This window comes from Eschrichtius robustus, chromosome 12 (genome assembly GCF_028021215.1).
Source record: "Eschrichtius robustus isolate mEscRob2 chromosome 12, mEscRob2.pri, whole genome shotgun sequence".
Lineage (NCBI taxonomy): Eukaryota > Metazoa > Chordata > Mammalia > Artiodactyla > Eschrichtiidae > Eschrichtius > Eschrichtius robustus.
In genome coordinates this window covers 449,674-470,444 of record NC_090835.1, presented here as the reverse complement: position 1 = coordinate 470,444, position 20,771 = coordinate 449,674, and the positions used below count along the sequence as shown (strand labels likewise).

The following is a 20,771-nucleotide window of genomic DNA, read 5'->3' as shown; positions in this document are numbered from 1 at the left end:
GCGCCCAGGTGCGCGGAGAGGAAGCGCCTCGCGCCGCCCGCTTCCCGAGCGGCCACTGCCACCTGACGGCCGGCCGCAGAAGTGACGCCGGGCGGGCCCCCCACGCGGGGGCGTCCTTGCGGCGCTGCTCGGCAGGAGGACGCGCCTCGGAACGCGCGGAATCCCGGCAGGAATCCTCCAGCGGTGCCAGGCCCCGGGCCCCGCTGCGCGGGCGCTGAGAGACGAGCGCGCCTGCGGCAGAGGAATCACCTCCGGGAACCGACCGCGGAGAGTGCAGCCGGTCCGCCCAGCGGCCGGCGAGCCCTGGTCCCGCGCTGCGCTCCAATCCGCCGCTCGCTCCGGCTGACAGCGGCTCTGCATCTGAGGCCGAACCCTTCCCGGCCCAGTTGTCCAAGAATCCCCCGGGCCGTGCGGGAACGGCACCTTCCGGGCCCGAAGCCGACATCTCCCCGCGGGGACCCGGGGCTGGCGCGGTGGGCAGGCCGCCCCCAGCGGGCTCGCCGCCCCCAGCGGGCTCCGCCCTCCCCGCGGAGTTACCTTCGGGGCCGGGGCCGGGGCCGGGGCCGGGGCCGGGGCCGGGGCCGGGGCTGCCCTTCCCGCTGGGACCTGAGGGAGGCCACGCGCTGTTGGCGAGAGGCTCTGCTTTCAATAACAGCAGAGAGTCCTGCGCCCCTTCCCTGGAGGGCTGGGGGCCGCGGTGCGAATGTGCCACCATCCCCTCCTGACTCTGTTTACTAAGGACTCTGGAGCGTAGGCATTTCCAAGGCAAAGAAACTGTTGACACCTTTTCTAAAAAAAAAGAAAGCAGTCGGACCTGCCGCCCTGCCTTCCGTTTATGTAACTTAAACTCAGAAGGTTCCGCCTGAACAGGCATTTCCATGACTCAGGCCTCCCCCCTACCTTTCCCGGCTGCTTTCTGGAAAGATCAACGCCAGGAAACGGGCGGGGGTGTGCAGCTCTCCCTTCACTTGAGAGGCCCAGCCTGACCCTCTGCTGCCTCCATGCCTGGGGGGAGAGTGAGTCTCTGCTCCAGCGGGACCTGAATCCCACTCTGGTGGGTCCCTTGGCTCAGGGGAGCCGTGCTGGGCTGACCAAAGGCTCCTCCACGTGCGGAAAACAGGGAAAGAAGCACAGCAAAGTCTGAACGTCTCAGAACACCCAGAGTGCCGCCCGAGGAAATGGTCCATTCGAGCCCCGTGCACAGGGGAAAGGAAAAGAGAGCCCACCGAGAAAGAGAGGTCCCCTTCTGCTGCCTTCTGAAATCCTTGTTTTCTTTCCCCGTGGCAGATTGTTGGCAAAAGTAGCCCCGGTTTTGTCCCCTCCCTGTGTGCATGTCCTCGGTGATGGGACTGCAGCCCGTCCTGTCACGAGGAGGGCAGGGTACCTCCCTCTGGCCCTTTGGTCGACAGGAAGTCGCAAAAGAGAAGGTGTTCTGGTTCCCAGCCAAGGCCTCCGGAGGCCTTGCATGTTTCCTGTCTCTCAGAGATCTCTGGGCCTGCCTGCTGCAGGATGAGTCACCCAGCTGTCCCAGCTGAATCTCCGGATGTGCTAGGAAGCTGCACAGAGAGGAGTGAGGCCGCCCATTGATTCAGGGCTGACTCACAGCTGACACGGCAGCAAGCCCTGCAGAGCCCAGCTCAGAAGGGCAGAACCCTGCCACCTCAGATCACGAGCAACACTGAGGGTTGTTGATGAAGGATGGTTCCTTACGCAGCAACAGCTAACTGACACACCCACTGCCTTTATTTTTCTGCCCATCCTGGACCCACTCAAGGTCACCCAGCTGGGTAGCCACGTCTCTGGGTTATTCCCCCACTCTCTGCCCTCTGGGGCTCGGTGATAGGAAAGCAGCCTCCCACTAAGGAAACTTTACAAACACTGGGTGTCCGCGGAGGCCGGGCTGGTGAGCCCTCTGCACTGAGGGGCAGCAGGGGGCTGCTGCCCAGTCCCCGGTTTTTTCCTGAACATTTTCCTCCTTCTCTTTGAGACAACTGCTCTGTGAGATGGCGGATTGGCTTCCTGCAATGGCTTCCATTCACTAACCTCCTAGGGTGGACTCACCTTTTCCTCCTGGAGCATTTCTTCAAGGATTAGCTCCTCATTTGGGTGAAGGGGAGCCTCAAATAACTTCTTGAGAAATGCTCTGTGCAGGGTCAAACTCCTGAGTCCTTCCATGTCTGAAAACACCTTTACTTTGCCTTTAAACATTGGCTTGTTCTAGATGTCTAGGTGCAAAATTAATGTTCCTCACAAATTTAGAGGTGGTGTTCCTTTTCCCCCCAGCACCCAGAGTTACTGGTGAGGCATCTGATGCCAAATGCATCCACCCTGCACCCACCTTTTTTGGAAGCTCATAGGATATTTCCATTATTCTTGATATTCTGAAATTTTGTGCTGCTGTCATGTGGGTCTTTTCGATCCATTATGCTGGGCACTCAGAGGGCCCTTCTGGCCTGAAGGCTCATGTGCTGGGAAGTTGTCTCCTATTATTACTATTATTTTCCTATTTCTGTCCCTTTTTCTCTGTCTATATTTTTGGAGCTTCTATTGGACAGACATTGTAACCTCATGGATTGATTTTTTTGGTTTCTTCTTTCATATTTTCTACCTCTTTATTGTGCCATATTGTAGGAAATTTTCTTATACATAGACACGTGCGTATACATAGAAATAGATATTGTAAGTGTAGATAATAATTGTGTAATATATATAATTCATATCATACTTATACATAATAATTTATATTATGTACAATATTTTTATATATAAATAAGTTTTGGCAACAATACATCAAATTTCTGAGTTCTAGTTTTCTAATTGTTTCTTGTTTTATTTATTCGTATTTTCTTTATTTAACAACTTAATTCACATGCCATGAAATGCACCCATTTAAAGTGTAAATTCCAAGGCTTTTAGTATATTCACAGAGTTATGCATCCATCGCCACAATTTTAGAACACTTTTTTCTCAAAAAATATCCTATAAGCCTTAGCCATCACTCCCCATGCCGCCCTATTTTCTCCCCTGCTGCCCAGCCCGAGGCAACCACTAATCTAGTTTCTGTGTCAATGTCTTCTTGGCTCTATCATCTGATTTCTTGAATCTGACTTCAATGAATTAAGGACTTACAAGGGATAAGAGGTGATTAATTAGGCTGTTTCCTGCCCCAAGAGACAAATATGGAAGAAAAAGACAAATATATGTTGAAAATTAAAGGATAGAAAATGATATGTATATAAATACCAACAAAAGAAAGTAGATTTGGCCACAGTAATATTTGGAAAAATAGAATTTAATGACTGAAGAGTTAACAAGGACAAAGAAGAATATTTTATGATAAAAAATATACTCCCTTAAGAAATTATGAGTCATGAATTTTTCTGCACCTAACATCGTAATGCTGAAATATTTTTATTTGTTAAGATGCTTTTTACTGAGCTCGAGCTGGCTTACATAATAAAGGGAATTGAAGGGAATTGCAGTGCTGATTCTGGAGGGGCTGATTCTGCAGTGCTGATTCTGCAGAGGGAGGGGCCTGGGACCCGAGTCTGTCCCTCCTCTGACATCCGTGTGGCCTTGGGAAGATCCTGTTCTCATCCCTATCCTTAGCTGTCTCACCTGTGAGGTGGAGACAATGATCTCTCCTTTCTGGGGCTGTTGGGAGGAGTAAATAATGAAACTTCACACATGTACTGATTGTGCGCTTACCAGGTGCCAGATGCTGTCTTAAGCACTTTATGTGTATTGACTCTTGTAAATTCACATCAACCCTTTGAGGTAGGAACTGGTATTAGTCTCATCCTATGACTGTTGTCTCAGACCACTGACTAGGAAGCAGTGGGGCTGGGATTCTGAGCCAGGCTGTCTGGCTTCAGAGCCTGTGCTTTTTCAGAGCTTAATTAAAATACAGTTTCCTAAAAACAGTGTCATGGTTCTGAAAGGCCCACCAGTGAAGCTTTGATGGATCAACTAGACGTAAGGCCATGAACAGGATACAAAGGAAAACCCAGGAAACAGGGAAGCAGAAAGAAATGTGTTATCCTTTCTCTCAATGACCCAGCCTCTGGCCAAGGAGAGGACCGGAGGCTGAGAGGGAACGGGATGGTTCCTCGTAAGGAGGCCTGACTGTGAAACTCTTGAATTTTGAAAACTAAGGTTAGAGGCATCCTCGGGGCCAAGTAGGTAACAAATTTGGCACAAGGGTGTTGAGGACAATAAACCTTAAGTTGAAGCTGTAGGCAGCCCTTTCTCCTTCTTACTATCATATCTGTAGCCATAAAGCCAACTCCACAGTAAGGTAGGTGAGACTTAGAAAGGAACCTGCAAGGGGCTGTGAGTGAATGGTCAGCAGGAGACCTGGACTGACCTCGGCCTGCCTGAGAAATGACCTCAGGCATCTCCCTCTCATACCGTCCCCTAGAAAAAGCTAGATTTGCTGGATGAGGGAGAACATCTAGGCTGAGTAAACAGAAAATGCAAAGACCCTAATGCGGCACTGTGTTTGACATAACTGAAGCACAGGGAGAAAGCCAGTGTGGCTGAAGCACCGTGAACCACAAGGTGTCAGGAGATGACCCCTGAGAGGGACCAGGCCACGCCTGCTGGTCTTGTGGTTGAATGTCTCTCTTTATTGGGGTTCAATACATTCATCCTACAGCCGCAGGGGGCTGTAAGTCATGGTGAGCAAGTTAGCCCTGAGATCCCCCACCCAGCCACCCAAATGATGGATACAGGGTTCCTGCTCTGGCACAGATGACTTCAGGGTCCCTTTATTAGAAGTGCCTCCAGAATTCTATGCAGTAGGGACTGAGAGGTAGCGACCTAGGAAATTCCTTTAAAAACTTCGTAGCGATAAGAAACACAGTAGTATTTTTATTTACTTTGCTGGATATAAGCTTTAAAAAATAGCCATCTTTCCTAAAGATGGTTTTATTTATTCACTCTTTCCAAAGATTGAGACATCCATCCTCACTGAAGACCATACATCTATTTTTTTTTTTTTATAAATTTATTTATTTATTTATGGCTGTGTTGGGTCTTCGTTTCTGTGCGAGGGCTTTCTCTAGTTACAGCAAGCGGGGGCCACTCTTCATCGCGGTGCGCGGGCCTCTCACTATCGCGGCCTCTCTTGTTGCAGAGCACAGGCTCCAGACGCGCAGGCTTAGTAATTGTGGCTCACGGGCCCAGCTGCTCCGTGGCATGTGGGATCTTCCCAGACCAGGGCTCGAACCCGTGTCCCCTGCATTGGCAGGCGGATTCTCAACCACTGCGCCACCAGGGAAGCCCCCATACATCTATTTTTAAGGTGGCCTAAAGGGGTTTGTGGAGTGGAAGTAAGAGTGGAAGTAAGTCCTCCACAGGGGTCACCCCTGGGAGATCACACGGAGACTGGGCGGTCCCGCGGTGCGCGTACCAACATTGGGATAACAAGACCATACAGCTTGGCACCCGCCCCTTTGCGAAGGGCAGGCGAGTTCCCAGAGGCCGGGCAGAGACCTAGTTCGCATGCGCCGGGGTCGGAGGCGGAGCCGGGGTCGGAGGCGGAGCCGGGGTCGGAGGCGGAGCCGGGGTCGGAGGCGGAGCCGGGGTCGGAGGCGGAGCCGGGGTCGGAGCGAGCGGCCGTTGCAGGGCGTGGGCGGCACTCGGGCTACCTGCCTAACCTCCGTCCGGTCTCCCGGAGCCGGTGTCTCCTCTCCGGGCAGGCCCGGCCCAGCCGGGAGTGACACCGCGGCCCTGGCGCAGCTGCCGCCGCAGCCGCCGCCGCCTTCGCGGGCGCAGACGTCCCCGGGACCGGCGAGCGGCGCCGCCCCCAACCGCCGACTGGGCAATGTCCGCGGCGTATCCGTGCCGCAGTCGCCGCCCGGGCGCCGGGCCCGCCTGTCCGCCCCCGGGACCAGCCGCCTGTCTTCCGCGGCCCGCGAGGAGCTTCGGCGCCGCCTGCTGGGCCTCATCGAGGGCCACCGAGTGGTCATCTTCAGCAAGAGCTACTGTCCGCACAGTGCGCGGGTAGGCGGGCAGGGGCTTCCGGGCCCACTGGTCCGTCGCCTCTGCGGCCCCCCACCCCTGCCCGGGTCCGCTGGTCCGTGCCCGCTCGCTCCCCGGGCCTCGGGCCCGTCCGTTCCGCCCTCGTCCGCGGACCCGGTCCGGAAGGCTACACCGGCCCCGCCGTCCTCGGCTGGGCCACGCGGTCCTGCCTTCAGCCTCCGGACGGGCCTGCGGGCGTGAGCCGCTGTCCTACCCTGCCGCGAGCTTGGTGGACGTGGGCGGGGGATCCGGAGGGAAAAGGTCTCACGGGTCCTGTCCTGGGAGGAGAGCAGCGGGGAGAGGCCGGCGCTGGTCCCGTCCCGACCGCGTGCCCCTGATCCGCTTGGCGCCTCAGCGGCAGTTTGGGCCGGACTGCACGCGGCCCCTCACTGCACCTGTGTTGTGAGTTTGAGCAGTGATCCTCTGGAAGACAGACCCATCTGTATGATGGCACTTTGCATATTTGAGCTATACTTCACGTTATTGAGAGTCGAAATAATACGCGGAAGATGCACAAGCATAAACTGTTGGGATAGGTGCGTGAAATTATGATTTTCAATCTTATTTTCAGATTTCCATTGACTTATACGTTGTTCGGGCAAACGTGTATCTCACACGTGCACCTTACAGTTTCTCTAGGAAGACCACACTCCGGCGGGAGCCTCCTGATCCCCCTGGTTTATACCACCACCACCCCCCCGCCCTCCCCCCACCAGGGTGACCACTAGCCAGAATTCCTTGCTTTTCCTTACAGTTTTGCCGCCAAACATATGTATCATTAAACCGTACTTTGTTCCTTTTGGCTTGTTTTGGTACTTTATGTTAAGTAGAATCATGCATTTGTATTCTGCACTTTTTTCCTTCAACAGTTATGTTTTAGAGATTGATGCATGTTAGTACCTGTAACGGGTTTGTTAATTTTCGTTACTGTACTCTTCCCTAGGATGACTCATAACCACAGTGTATCAGTTCTGCTGTTTCTAGTATTTTGCTCTTCAATACAACATGGTTATGCCTATTCTTACCGTATGGCCCGGTGCAAGTACACAAGACTCGCTATTTTAGAGTAGGCTTTTGAAGCTGAACGGCTGGCCCACAGAGGAAGCATGATTTCTTCCTTAACGAGGTGATACCAAAATGTTTTTCCACGTGGTCATACCACTTACCCTGCCACTGGCAGGGTATTAACAGTTCCCATTGCTCTACATCCTTGCCAACAGTTGATACATTTAATTATTGCCATTCTGGCATTTATGAGATGGTATTTCATTGTGGCTTTAGCTTTGCATTTCCCTGATAACGTTGAACATCTTTTCATGTGTTTACGGGTCATTTGAGTTTCCTCTTCTGCAGAATGTTCCAGTATTTTGCTTATTTCTCTATTAGGTTGTTTTATTTATTTATTGTTACTGATTTATAGACGTTCTTTATGTATTTTGGATACTAGTCCTCTGGTGATATGTATTGGAAAATCACCCAGATTTGGCTTTTCTTTTTACTCTCTTTTTGGGATCTTTTGGTTAACTGAAGTTTGGAAGTTTAACATGGTTGACTCTATCACTCTTTTTCTTTTCTGGTTTGTGCTTTTTGTGTGTCTTATTTAAGAAATCTGTTTCTACTCTGAGGTCATAAAGATACTCTTCTGTATTAGCTCCTGAAAGTTTTAGAGTGTGCTTTTCACACCCCCCTTCTTTAATTCCGCCTGGACTTGAAGCTGAGGACGTGTGGGGATCCAGTTCATTTTTTCCTTTATAACTTGTCAGTTGTCCCTGCTTCATTTTTTGGAGAGTCCATTCTTTCCACGGTGGTTTGAATGCTCACTCATCACCTGTCAGGTTCTCACATCTGTGTTGGTTTCTTTCTAGCCTCTGTCTTCTTTCTCTACGTATTTAAGTAGTCCTTTGGAGCTTATAAAAGGGCCAAGCAGTCAGAACTGTGCCTGGCCACTGCTGTGTCGCTGGGGCCTAGAATAGTATGAGGCAGGTAAGTGAGTTGAGTGAATAAACAGCCTTAGATTGTTCTGGTCAAACCTTTGCTGACACAGAAAATCTTAGGACCGATGATTTTCTGTTCTGTGTGCGTCACCCCTTCCAACAACGTGGCCACTACTTTGAGTCCTGTTACATAATTGGACAGCTCTGTTTACTGGAATTTTTAAAAAATTGAGCCCAAATTTGTCTCCCTGAAACATTTACTCACTTTTGGAGGTGATTGTTGCTCCAGTGCACAGAATTAAGAATCTGGCTTCTACTTGGATGGCAGATATTTCAGTATTTTCCCTGAGTGTTTTTCTTTCCTGGCCCAGCTTTTCACGTGTTTATGTCATTTGTCTTTACATGTGACCCTTCACTAAATGGATTGTGCAGTAGTTTGACCATGAACCGCTTAAATGTGTCACCCAGACTGGACACCGTATTCCACATCCCTACCTGTGCAGAGTCAGGTAGAGAGGTTTGTTCCTTTATTGGGACGCTAATGTCATTCAGCAAGTGTTGCTGGGTGCTTAGTGTTTTGGGCCGCAGAAATGAATAAACTGTGGCCTTGCCTCCCGAGAACTCATGGTCTAATGGAGCTGTAATCAGCCAGTTCTCAGGTACCCAAAGAAACGCGTGTGCGAGACAGGTGCTGTGGCAATGAGAGACAAAAACAGCTCCTTCTGTGGGGATCAGAAAAATTAAGGACGTGATGTTTAAGCTGGTCCTTGAGGGATCAGGTGGATGTAGGCAAGGAATAGCATCTAGCTGAGGAGTTCCTATAAGCAAAGGTAAGAGATGATGCCATGAAAATAGTGGGGCTGAACACAGGGTGTATGAAAGGGAATCAGGAGAGTAAAGTGGCAAATGGCCGAGCTTCAGTTTCTCAGCGGTATTGAGATCTAAAAATGCATGCTGGTAAGTGTGGACTTCATGATGTCAGACTTGTGAGGAGTGAAAGGGTCTGACCTGTGACCTGGAATCTGGCAACAGTGTGAGGAGTGGGCTGAACGTGCAGGCACCTGACCAGGCGGGAAGTTCCTGTGAGCCACGTGCAAGACCATGGCCCAAAGGAAATAGTGAAAAACATGCCCTCATTTTTTAGCCCCTTCGCCACATTAATTGTAAGCCATGTTTTCCCCAACCCTTAATTTATATGTCTGTGGATTAAAAATGTATACTTCCATTGGTTAGCTTTTTTGTTCTGTAGTAAAATACACGTAACATAAGGTTTACCGTTTTAACCATTTTAAGTTCAGTGGCATCAAGCACATTCACATTGCTGTGCAGCCATCACCACCAGCCAACCACGGAACTTTTCTCATCTTCCCCAGCTGACACTCTGTCCCCATTAAACAGTAACTCCCCATCCCTCCCCAGCCCCTGGCCCCACCATCTGCTTCCTGTCTTAGGAATCTGACTCCTCTAGGGACCTCATATAAATGGAATCGTACAGTATTTGTCATTTTCTGACTGGCTGATTTCAGTCTAATGTCCTCAAAGTTCATCTGTGTTGTAGCATGGGTCACAGTTCCCTTCCTTTTTAAGGCTGAATACTATTCCACTGTCTGTATAGACCATATTCCCTTTATCCATTCATCTGTCAATGAACAATTGGGTCACTTCCACCTTTTGGCTACTGTGAATATTGCTGCTGTGAACATGGGTGTACAAATATCTGTTTGGGTCTCTTTTCAATTCTTTTGCGCTTATACCCAGAGGGGGAATTGCTGGCTCATAAGATATTTCTATATATTTTTAATTTTTTGAGGAACCACCATACTGTTTTCCAAAGGGGCCATAGTATTTTAAATTCCCACCAGCAGTGCACAAAGGTTCCAGTTTCTCCACATCCTTGCCAACACTTGTTATTTTCTGTTTTTTATACTGTGTTTGTTTTGATAACAGTTATCCTAATGGTTGTGAAGTGGTATCTCATTGTGGTTTGATTTGCGTTTCTCTAATGATTAATGATGTTGAATATCTTTTCACATGATTATTGACCACTTATTAATGGACAGTATCTCTTTTGGAGAACAGTCTATTCAAGTACTTTGTCAATTTTTAAATTGGGGTTTTTCTTGTTTGTTTAGTTTTAGTTCTCTATATATTCTATATGTTAATGCCTTATGAGATATTTGATTTGAAATATGTCTCCAATTCTGGAGTTGCCTCTTTACTCAGTTGATAATGTCCTTTAATGCACAAAATTTTTAACTTTCATGAGGTCCAATTTCTCTGTTTTCTTTTGCTGCCTATTCCTTTGGTGTCATATGCAAAATACCACCAAATCCAATGCCATAGAGCTTTTGTCCTATGTTTTCTTCTAGGAGTTTTATAGTTTTAGCGCTTACATTTAAGTCTTTAATCCATTTTGAGTTGATTTTTGTATATGGTGTTAGGTAAGGGTCCAACTTCATTCTTTTGCATATGGATATCCAGTTTTTTCAGCTCTGTTTATTGAAAAGACTGTCATTTCCCCATTGAATGGTCTTGACACCATTATCAAAAGTTATTTGACCTTATATGTGAGGCTTTATTTCTTGGCTCTCTGTTTTCTTCCGCTGCTCTTCATGTCTGTCTTTATGCCAGTACCACACTGTTTTGGTTACTGTAGCTTTGTAGCAATTTTTGAAATCAGGAAGTGTGAGACCTCCAACTTTGTTCTTCTTTATCAAGAATTTTTCAGCTATTCAGGGCTCTTTTGAGATTCTATATGAATTTTAGGATGGATTTTTCTATTTCTGCAAAAATCACTGTTGGGATTTTGATAGAGATTAGATCACTTTGGGTGGGTAGTATTGAAATCTTAACAATATTAAGTCTTCTAATCTGTGAACATAGGATTTCTTTCCAGTTATTGGTATCTTCTTTAATTGTTTCATCAATGTGTTGTAGTTTTTAGTGCACAAGTCTTTGCCTCCTTTGTTAAGTTTATTCCTAAATGTTCTTCTTCATGATATTGTAAGTGGAATTCTTTTTTTAATTTCTTTTTTTGGATTATTCATTATTAGTATATAGAAAAACAACTGATTTTTGTGTGTTGATTTTGTGTCCTAAACTTTCCTAAATTTTTTATTAGTTATAAGACTATTTTGTACAATCTTTAGGAATTTATACATATAAGATCATTTTGTCAGTGAACAGAGATAATTTTACTTTTTTTTTTCCAGTTTGCTTGCCCTTTATTACTTTTATTTTTTGTCTTATTTCTCTAGCTTGGACTTCCAGTACTATATTGAGTAGAAATGGTGGAAGTGGGCATCCTTGTCTTGTTTCTGATCTTAGTGGAAACGCTTTCAGTCTTTTGCCATCAAGTCTGATGTTAGCTGTGGGCTTTTTTATATGGCCTTTATATGCTGAGGTAATTTCTTTCTATTCTTAGTCTGTTGAGTGTTTTTATCATGAAAGGGTGTTGAATTTTCTTAAATGCTTTTTCTGCATCCATTGAAATGATCATGTGGTTTTTTTCTCTTAATTCTGTTAATGTGATGTGTACTACATTAATCTATGTTTGTATGTTGAACCATCCTTGCATTCTAGGAATAAATCCCACTTGATTATAGTGTATAATAGTTTTAATATTCTGTTGAATTCCTATTGCTAGTATTTATTTTGTTGAGGATTTTTCAGTCAATATTTATGAGGGATATTGGTCCATAGTTTTCTTGTGGTGTCTTTGGCTTTGTTTTCAGGGCAATGGTAGTCACATAGAATGAATTTGGAAGTGTTCCCTCTTCAGATTTTTGGGAGACTTTGAGGAGGATTGGTGTTCACTCTTCTTTATATGTTCAGTAGAATTCACCAGTGAAGCTATCTGGTCCTGGGCTTTTCTTCATTGGGAGGCTTTTGATTACTGATTCAGTCTCCTGACTAGTTACAGGTGTATTCACCTTTTCTACTTATTCATGATTCAGTCTTAGTAGGTTCCATGTTTCTAGGAATTTATCAGTTTTATCTAGGTTATCTGATTTGTTAGAGTGTTCAGAGTACTGTCTTGTAATATTTCTGTAAAAACAGTAGTAATGTTGCCTCTTTCATTTCTGATCTTAGTTATTTGAGTCTTCTCTATTTTTTTGTTAGTCAATCTAGCTAAAGGTATGTCGATTTTGTAGATCTTTTCAAAGAACCAACTCTTGGTTTTGTTAATTTTCTGTATTGTTTTTATATTCTCTATTTTGTTTATCTCTGCTCTTATTTCCTCTCTTTTGCTAGCTTTGAGTTTAGTTTGTTCTTTTTCTAGTTAAGGTGTAAAGTTAGGTTGTGATTTAAGGTCTGTCTTCTTTTTTAATGTAAACATCTATAGCTGTAAATTTTTCTCTTATCACTACTTTCACTGCATCCCATAAGGTTTGGTATGTTGTGTTCTCATTTTCACTTGTCAAGATATTGTATGATTTCCCTTGTGACTTCTTCTTTGACTTATTGTTTAAGAGTGTGATGTTTAATTTCCACATATTTGTGAATTTTCTAGTTTTCCTTCTGCTCTGATTTCTAGTTTCAATCTACTGTGATAAGAAAAGATACTTTATATATTTTAATCTTTTTATTAAGACTTCTTTTGTGGCCTAGGCTATGATGTATCCTGGAGAATGTTCCATGTGTACTTGAGAAGAATGTGTATTCTATGTTTGTTGGGTGGAGTGTTATGTAATGTGTCTGTTAGGTCCAATTGGTCTATTGTGTTCTTCCAGTCCTCTATTTCCTCATTGGTCTTCTGTCTGGTTGTTCTATCCATTTTTGAAAGTGGAATATTAAAGTCTTCTACTATAATTTAGTTCTATCAGTTTCTTTCTTCAATTTGGTCAGTGTTTGCTTCATATATTTAGAAGCTCTGAGGTTTGGTAGATATATTTTTATGATTGTTATGTCTTCTTGGTAAATTGACACACAATGTCCTTTTAACATATAATGTGCTTTTTTGGACTTCCCTAGTGGTGCAGTGGTTAAGAATCTGCCTGCCAATGCAGGGGACACGGGTTTGATCCCTGGGCTGGGAAGATCCCACATGCTGTGGAGCAACTAAGCCCCTGTGCCACAACTCCCAAGCCTGTGCTCTAGAGCCCACGCACCACAACTACTGAAGCCTGTGCACGCTAGAGTCTGCATGCCTCAACTACTGAGCCTTCATGCTCTAGGGTCCACGTGCTACAACTACTGAGCCTGTGTGCTGCAACTACTGAGGTCCATGTGCTTAGAGCCCGTGCTCCGCAGCAAGAGAAGCCACCACAATGAGAAGCCCATGCACCACAACGAAGAGTAGCCCCTGCTCGCCACAACTAGAGAAAGCGTGTGCACAGCAACAAACACCTAACGCAGCCAAAAAAATAAAAATAAAAAAAATAATAGTAATAATAAACTATATAATGTCCTTTTTAGTCTCTTATACCAGTTTTGGCATAAAGTCTATTTTGTTTTATATTAGTATAAACATTCCAGCTCTCTTTTGGTTACTATCTGCTTGGCATGTCTTTTCCATCCTTTCAGTTTCAGCCTATGTGTGTCCTTAGCTCTAAAGTGAGTCTTCTAGACAGCATAATGTTGGATCCTGTCTTTTTATCCATTCTGTCAGTCTATGTCTCTTGTTTGGGGAGTTTAATCCATTTACATTTAAAGTAATTATTGTTAGGAAAGGACTTGCTTTTGCCATTTTGGTATTTGTTTTCTGCATAGCTTATAGTTTTTGTCCCTCATTTCCTATCTTACTGTCTTCCTTTATGTTCGGTTGATTTTTTGTAAGGATACTTTTTGACTCCCTTCTTGTTTCCCTTGTGTATATTTTGTAGATATTTTTGTGGTTACCATTGGAATTACATATACCATCCAAAAGATGTAATCTATTTTAAACTGATAGCAGTTTAACTTCCATCACATACAAAAACTCTACTTCTTACAGTTCTGACCCCTCCCCCTTCATCCCTTCATGTTATGTCACAAATTACATCTTTATATATTGTGTATCCATAGACTTACAGTTGTTTTCTGACTTATGTCTTTTAAATCCAATAGAAGAGTAAAAAATGTAATTATAAGCTAAAATTACAGTAATACTGGTCTGTATGTTTGTATATGTTTACCTTTATGTGAGAGCTTTGTATTTTCATATGGCTTTGCATTCCTATCTAGAATGCTTTCATTTCAACTTGAAAGGCTGCCTATAGCATTTCTTGTAAGACAGGTCTAGTATTAATGTACTCCCTCAACTTTTGTTTATCTGAGAAAGTCTTAGCTTCTCCCTCATTTTTGAAGGACTTTTTTTGTTTGTTTTTTGGCCAGATATAGAATTCTTGGTTGATAATTGTTTTTTTTGTTTTTGTTTTTTTTCTTTCAGAACTTTAAATATATTATCCAGCTCTCTCTGGCCTATGAGGTTTCTACTGAGAAATCCACTTATAACCTTAATGAGGATCACTTGTAGGTGACGAGCTGCTGTTCTCTTGCTACTTTCAAGATTCTCTCTTTGTCTTTGGTTTTTGACGTTTTGATTATAATGTGTCTTGGTGTGAGTCTTTTTGTGTTTATCCTTCTTGGGGCTTTTTAAATTTTATTTATTTATTATTTTTGGCTGCGTTGGGTCTTCATTGCTGTGTGCGGGCTTTCTCTAGTTGCAGCAAGCAGGGGCTACTCTTTGTTGCGGTGCGCAGGCTTCTCATTGTGGTGGCTTCTCTTGTTGTGGAGCATGGGCTCTAGGGACTCGGGCTTCAGTAGTTGTGGCACGTGGGCTCAGTAGCTGTGGTTCACAGGCTCTAGAGCGCAGGCTCAGTAGTTGTGGCACACAGGCTTAGTTGCTCCATGGCATGTGGGATCTTCCTGGACCAGGGATCGAACCCATGTCCCTTCCATTGGCAGGCAGATTGTTAACCACGGTGCCACGAGGGAAGTCCCTTTCTTGGGGTTTTTTGAGCTTCTTGTATGTGTATATTCATGTCTTTCCTCAAATTTGGAGAGTTTTGGGGCATTATTTCTTCAAATAAGTTCTCTGCCCCATTTCTTCTTCTGTGGCTTCCATAATGTGTATATTGTTTAATGGTCTCCCTCAAGTCACTTACTCCATGTTCATTTTTCTTCTTTCCTTTTCCTCCTCAGACCTAATAATTTCAAATGGCCTGTCTTCAAGTTTGGTGATTCTTTCTTCTCTCTGTTTGAGCCTGCTCTTGAATTCATCTAGTGAATTTTATAATTCATTGATTGTCTTTTTCACCTTCAGAGTTTCTGTTTGGTTATTTTTATCTCTTTGCTGATATTTTCATTTTATTCATATATCGTTTTCCTGATTTCCTTTAGTTCTTTGTGTTTTCCTCTTTGAGCATATTTAAGACAGTTGTTTTCAAGTCTTTGTCTAGTAAGAATGAAGTCTATATGTGTTCAGGGACATTTTTGGAGATTCATTTTTTCCTTTGGGCCATTTTTTCCATTTCTTTGTATGCATGTTATCTTTTCTTGAAAATTTGGCATTATAAATACGGCCACCTCTCCCAGTCTTCACAGACTGGCTCCAAGTTAGGGAAGACTTGCCCTAACCAGTGCAGGATGGAGGCCTAAGCTCTTCTGAGGCCTTTTCTGGACATCTTCCCTGGGCCTGTATGTGTGCTTTTCACTCAGTCTCGGTTAGGCTTCACCGAGACCAGTCCTTCAGGCAGCCCTCACATGGGGGTGAGGGCCTCTCTGCTCTCTCCACATCGTGAAAGAGACTGGGGGCTCAGGCTGCTGCTCCCCTCTTACTGTGCCGTGCAGCACTGGGGAGATGGAAAGCGCCACAGAATTCTCTACCATTTAAATGTGGCTCTTTCTTCACTGAGCATTCACTTGGTTGCTATAGATCTCTGACCAATTTCCAGAGCTTCTAGTGAGTTATCTTACTTTGACATCGTTTAGCTTCTTGGATTTAGATTGCAATTTTTCATCAAATTTGGGATATTTTTGTGTATCTCTTCAAATATTTCTTTTGCCCTTTTCTTTCTGTCTCTTACTGGTTTTCACACTGTGCATACATTGTGCTTAATGCGGTCCCATATTTCTCTAAGGTTCTGTCCTTTTTCTTTATCTCTTCTCTCTGTGGCTCGAGGCTGCATAAGCTCCACTTATCTGTCCTCAGCTTTGCTAATTCTGCCAGTTCAAGTCTAGTGTAGAGATACTATAGTGGAATTTTGATTTTAGTTATTGTACTTTCCCGTGATTTCCAGTTGGTTCCTTTATATAATTTCTGTCTCTTTATTGATATTTTCTACTGGATGAGACATTAGCATCATACCTTCCTTCATATCTCCTGAAGCATACTTTTCTCCAGTTCCTTGAATGTATTTACAGTGGCTACTTGGCCAGTTCATCATGCTATCTGGGACCTCTCAGAGGCAGGTTCTCTTGCCTGCTTTTCTTCCTGTGTATGGATCCACTTTCCTGTTTCTTTGTATGTCTGGTATTTTTTTTGTTGAAACCAGGACATTTTAGGTAATGTATGATATCAACTCCGGATACTGGACCCCTCCTTCTCTGTGGCTTGTTTCTGCTTGCTTGTTTATTTCTTTGTAGGGCGTTGGCTGGATTATTTGGGGGAAGTTTGTGTCCACCTGAAGATGGAGCCCCGCATGCTCCTCAGAGGTGCAGCCTTCGGCCTGCGCAGCCGCCCTGGGTTAACGGTTTGAGCAGGGCTCTCGCTGGGTGTCCGTGTTACGTTGTCTGACCCTGTCAGTGTCATGCCAGGTGTTAGGGTTGAGCAGGGCTCTCGCTGGGCGTCCGTGTTACGTTGTCTGACCCTGTCAGTGTCATGCCAGGTGTTAGGGTTGAGCAGGGCTCTCGCTGGGCGTCCGTGTTACACTGTCTGACCCTGTCAGTGTCATGCCAGGTGTTAGGGTTGAGCAGGGCTCTCGCTGGGCGCCCGTGTTACACTGTCTGGCCCTGTCAGTGTCATGCCAGGTGTTAGGGTTGAGCAGGGCTCTCGCTGGGCGTCCGTGTTACACTGTCTGACCCTGTCAGTGTCATGCCAGGTGTTAGGGTTGAGCAGGGCTCTCGCTGGGCGTCCGTGTTACACTGTCTGACCCTGTCAGTGTCATGCCAGGTGTTAGGGTTGAGCAGGGCTCTCGCTGGGCGCCCGTGTTACACTGTCTGGCCCTGTCAGTGTCATGCCATGTGTTAGGGTTGAGCAGGGCTCTCGCTGGGCGCCCGTGTTACACTGTCTGACCCTGTCAGTGTCATGCCATGTGTTAGGGTTGAGCAGGGCTCTCGCTGGGCGTCCGTGTTACATTGTCTGATCCTGTCAGTGTCATGCCAGGTGTTAGGCTCCACCATTTGCAGGTTAGTTGCTCTGCTGTTTTTGACAATCCCCTGGGGTGTAAATTGTTCCGTTCGCTTATCTAATTAAATCTGGGCCCCTTTGCAGCTGTAGTTTTTGAGACAAATTTGCAGTTTGTTCTGACCCTAGAAGGGTTGTTGTTCGATAGGTCCTTCCCTGGCTCTCTGGTAAACCAGCTGGCTACAGAGGATGGAGCTACCAGCCTCCCCTTAACTGCTCACCACTGAAATCTCCATTGTTTCAGTTGCACCTTTAGACTTGAACTTCCCCACAGTCTGTTTCAAATAAAGTCCGTTCCTTTGGGTAGAGTTTTGGAGCTCTCTGATCTTGTGGTTTACCTCTTGCCCTGAGCAGAGTCTCTGAGACCTTGCTCCAGAGCTGGGGTGGGGACAGCGACCCCCTTGTCTTGGAGGGAGAACCTGCTTTATGAGCAGCTCTGGTGAGGCGGTGGCCTCTCCCAGCCTGGAACCTTGTCCCACCAGTGGGCTGGGGCCAGGGGGATCAGGGCCCTGGTGTTTTTGCCTGGGATAGAAACTTGGATTTATGAGTGGGGGTGGTTGAAGGAAGGGAGCTTTTCCCGTGTTGCTGGCCACGCTCCCCGGGAATATAGCCTCTGCCACTCAGAGCTGTGGGGAGATTGGGAAATGGTGGTGGCCTGGCCCTTCTAGTGGCTGGGATCTCAGGTAACAGGCAGCCTCATTCCCTTGGCCACGTCCACCTGGAGTGGAGCTTCCATCACGCTGACGGGCAGAGGAGGGAAGGCGCAGGTCATGGCTCAGGTGCCTCAGACTCTCCCGCTCTTACTGACATCTAGTAGATTTTCTTCAATAAATGTTTCCTTATTTGCTATGTGCCCTCAATTTCGAGAGACTTTAAATGGCTCTTTTTAAACAAGTTCCACCAGTTGTGGACGTTTGCCAGGGAGCAGGTCTGCCAAGTTCCTCACGCCTCCATCCTGGAATTGGAGCCCCTGGGCTTTACCTTGAGGGCTGAGGGCGTTGAAGGGTTGGAGCCCTGCTGAAAGCTGACCTCGTCAGCTGCAGCTTAGAGAACCCCTAGGAGGGAGCTGAGAAATTCCCATGGTAGGTGTCACTGGCTGAGGACCGCGACTCGGGGGAACTGGAAAGATGAACGAGCTCCACGCAGAGGACTGTCGAGACTTGGTCATTAACTGGGTGGGTGAGGAGTTAGTGAGGGGAGGAAGACACCGCAGGAGAGGGAAGCACTGGAGTGACTCAGTCCGCGCTCCGCAAAGTGCTCAAAATGCAGATCAGCATCCAGGGCCTGCGTCTGCGTGTCTGACGACTCCTAGAGATGCCCAAGCTGCTGGCCCCCCATTTGAGTAGCAAGGGCCTAGGGTTTTGTGTTCAAGCAACTGGCGAATGGTGACAGGGTGGAATTGTCCGTTTCCTTGTCTGTTTCCCCTACTGGAGGGCAGGGATTGTGTCTTTCTCATTGTTGTGTCTTGAATATGTAGAACAATGGATGACCTCTATAGTAGGTGTGTGATGGATGAGTATTTGTTGAATGGCTTAATGACTGTTGACAGAAAACGCAAAGAGGAAAAGGGATGTGGGAACAGATGAATTTTATTTGGGGCATGCTGCATGTGAGGTACCTGTGGTCAGCCAGGTGGAGAAATATTGCTTGTCCTGAGTTCAGAAAGGGGATTTGGGCAAAAGTTACAGATTTGGAAATCGAGAATGCAGATTTGGAAATCAAGAATGTAAAGGAAGGAGAGAGATGGGGTGAGGTTTTTCTGGGAAGATGCATAGAGGAAGGGGGAGAACATAGACCGGAGCTCATGTTCCTGAAGAACATCTGTATTGAACATCCCTTGTTACTCTGCCCATGTTTCATAGCTCTGTCTAATCTTTGTGAGAGTAAAACTTGGGTGCATTTTTGTTGCAGGTTAAAGAACTCTTTTCTTCTCTGGGAGTTGACTGTAATATCTTGGAACTTGATCAAGTTGGTAAGTAGAATGATTAGTACACATTGTTGTTTGTAATAAATGTCAACAAGATTGACTTCTTTCCGTTTGCCTCATTCAATTCAATTTACTCCTGTCTCTTTCGGTTAGATGAGCTAATTTCATCTACATTCAACCCCGCGGAGAATGAACCTGTATATGAAAATAATTTGTGTAGATTTATTTTTGTTTATGTTTTTTGCGTTTGAGGGGAGGGAGTAGAAGGAAGATGTATAAGCCGATAACCTGGAAGTCCTTCAGGCATTTCAGATGTGTCTGCCAGCTTTCTAGCACAGTAGATTAAGCTGTGATAAATGAAGTGCATCTGCCCCTGTTTCCTGAGTGTATTACCCCTGAGGGGCAACACGTTAGTTTTCCAGCTTTACACTTTTGAATTCCTGTCATCTGTGCACTTTACGCGTGCATGTGTTTTGCAGGAGTGGGAGACGTCATGGTGAACAAAAACCTGATCTGAGCCTTCGTGGACGTCACCCCTCCTTTTAGCCGGGTCACTTTAATAAGCGAAGCGTTCTAGAATCTTTGAAACTTGTCTAGAGAGTATCCCAAGCAGGGTGCCGGAAGTACTTACGGCCCAGTTCTATTTTTAGGGACCCTGATCATGAAGCTTTTTCAAATGTAATTACAGGAAATATTTCCTCAGTTACTACTGTTAAAGCAGATCTTATTTTATGTTTGCTCTTTAAAGAGGATTGTTATCTGTCTCTGCCTAGTCATTGGATTATAAATCAGATTCTGATTTAGAAGTGTTTGTTTTAAAAGGAGTCAGGAGACTGGTCTTTATTCTTTAAGGTTCCTTTTGAACACCTGAGTGTTTTCCCCTCTCGAGTCATCATTTATAAAGTTGTATGATATGCTGACCTTTGTGGGTGTGCAAACGTGGGCGTCTGAGTGTCGTAACACTTCAGCTCAGCTCACAAAGGCTTAGAACCTTTGCAGTGTTTTACATATTTAATCTTTTATTCCTTAGATGATGGGGCCAGTGTTCAAGAGGTGCTGTCGGAGATCACTGATCAGAGGACCGTGCCCAATATCTTTGTGAATAAAGTGCACGTGGGCGGATGTGACCGAACTTTCCAGGTAATGATAGTATCGTGTGTTCTAGAATGCTGTTTGTTCAAATTTTGTTTTAAAAAAATATTTAAAAGGGGGGGAGATGGTTTTTAGAAGTCTGTTCATTTGTGTCTTTCGGAGCTTGTAAAATCAAAAGCCTGTAGGATGGTTATCAGGTCATCTTGATTACTTTAATGGAAATCAGCTTTTCTACGAATTCAAACTTCCGAAGCTGAGAAGGAGGAGGCTTTGAGTGAGGTTGTAGGGCAGACAGGTGAGTGGCCCTGCTCTCTTCCTCCTGATGGGACAGGGACAAGGCCTCTTCCCTCCTCAAGGTTTAGTGAAACGAGGTCAACACTCACATGCTGGTCCAGGGTGCACAGAGCTCCTACCAAGGCTGCTGACCCTGCGAGCTTTGCAAAGCTTTGCTTATTTGATTCCTAGA

At 45.7% G+C, this 20,771-nt stretch overlaps 1 protein-coding gene across 1 annotated transcript in view; it reads left to right on the top strand.

The window, feature by feature from the left end:
* The first annotated feature begins 5,505 nt into the window (after window positions 1–5,505).
* Window positions 5,506–20,771, top strand: part of TXNRD3 (thioredoxin reductase 3) — a 42,183-nt gene continuing 26,917 nt past the window's right edge. Inside the window, exons 1-3 of the mRNA XM_068557844.1 lie at window positions 5,506–6,006; window positions 19,198–19,258; window positions 20,244–20,353. Of these exons, the coding sequence (XP_068413945.1) occupies window positions 5,506–6,006; window positions 19,198–19,258; window positions 20,244–20,353 (672 nt within the window). The remainder of the gene's footprint in view (window positions 6,007–19,197; window positions 19,259–20,243; window positions 20,354–20,771) is intronic.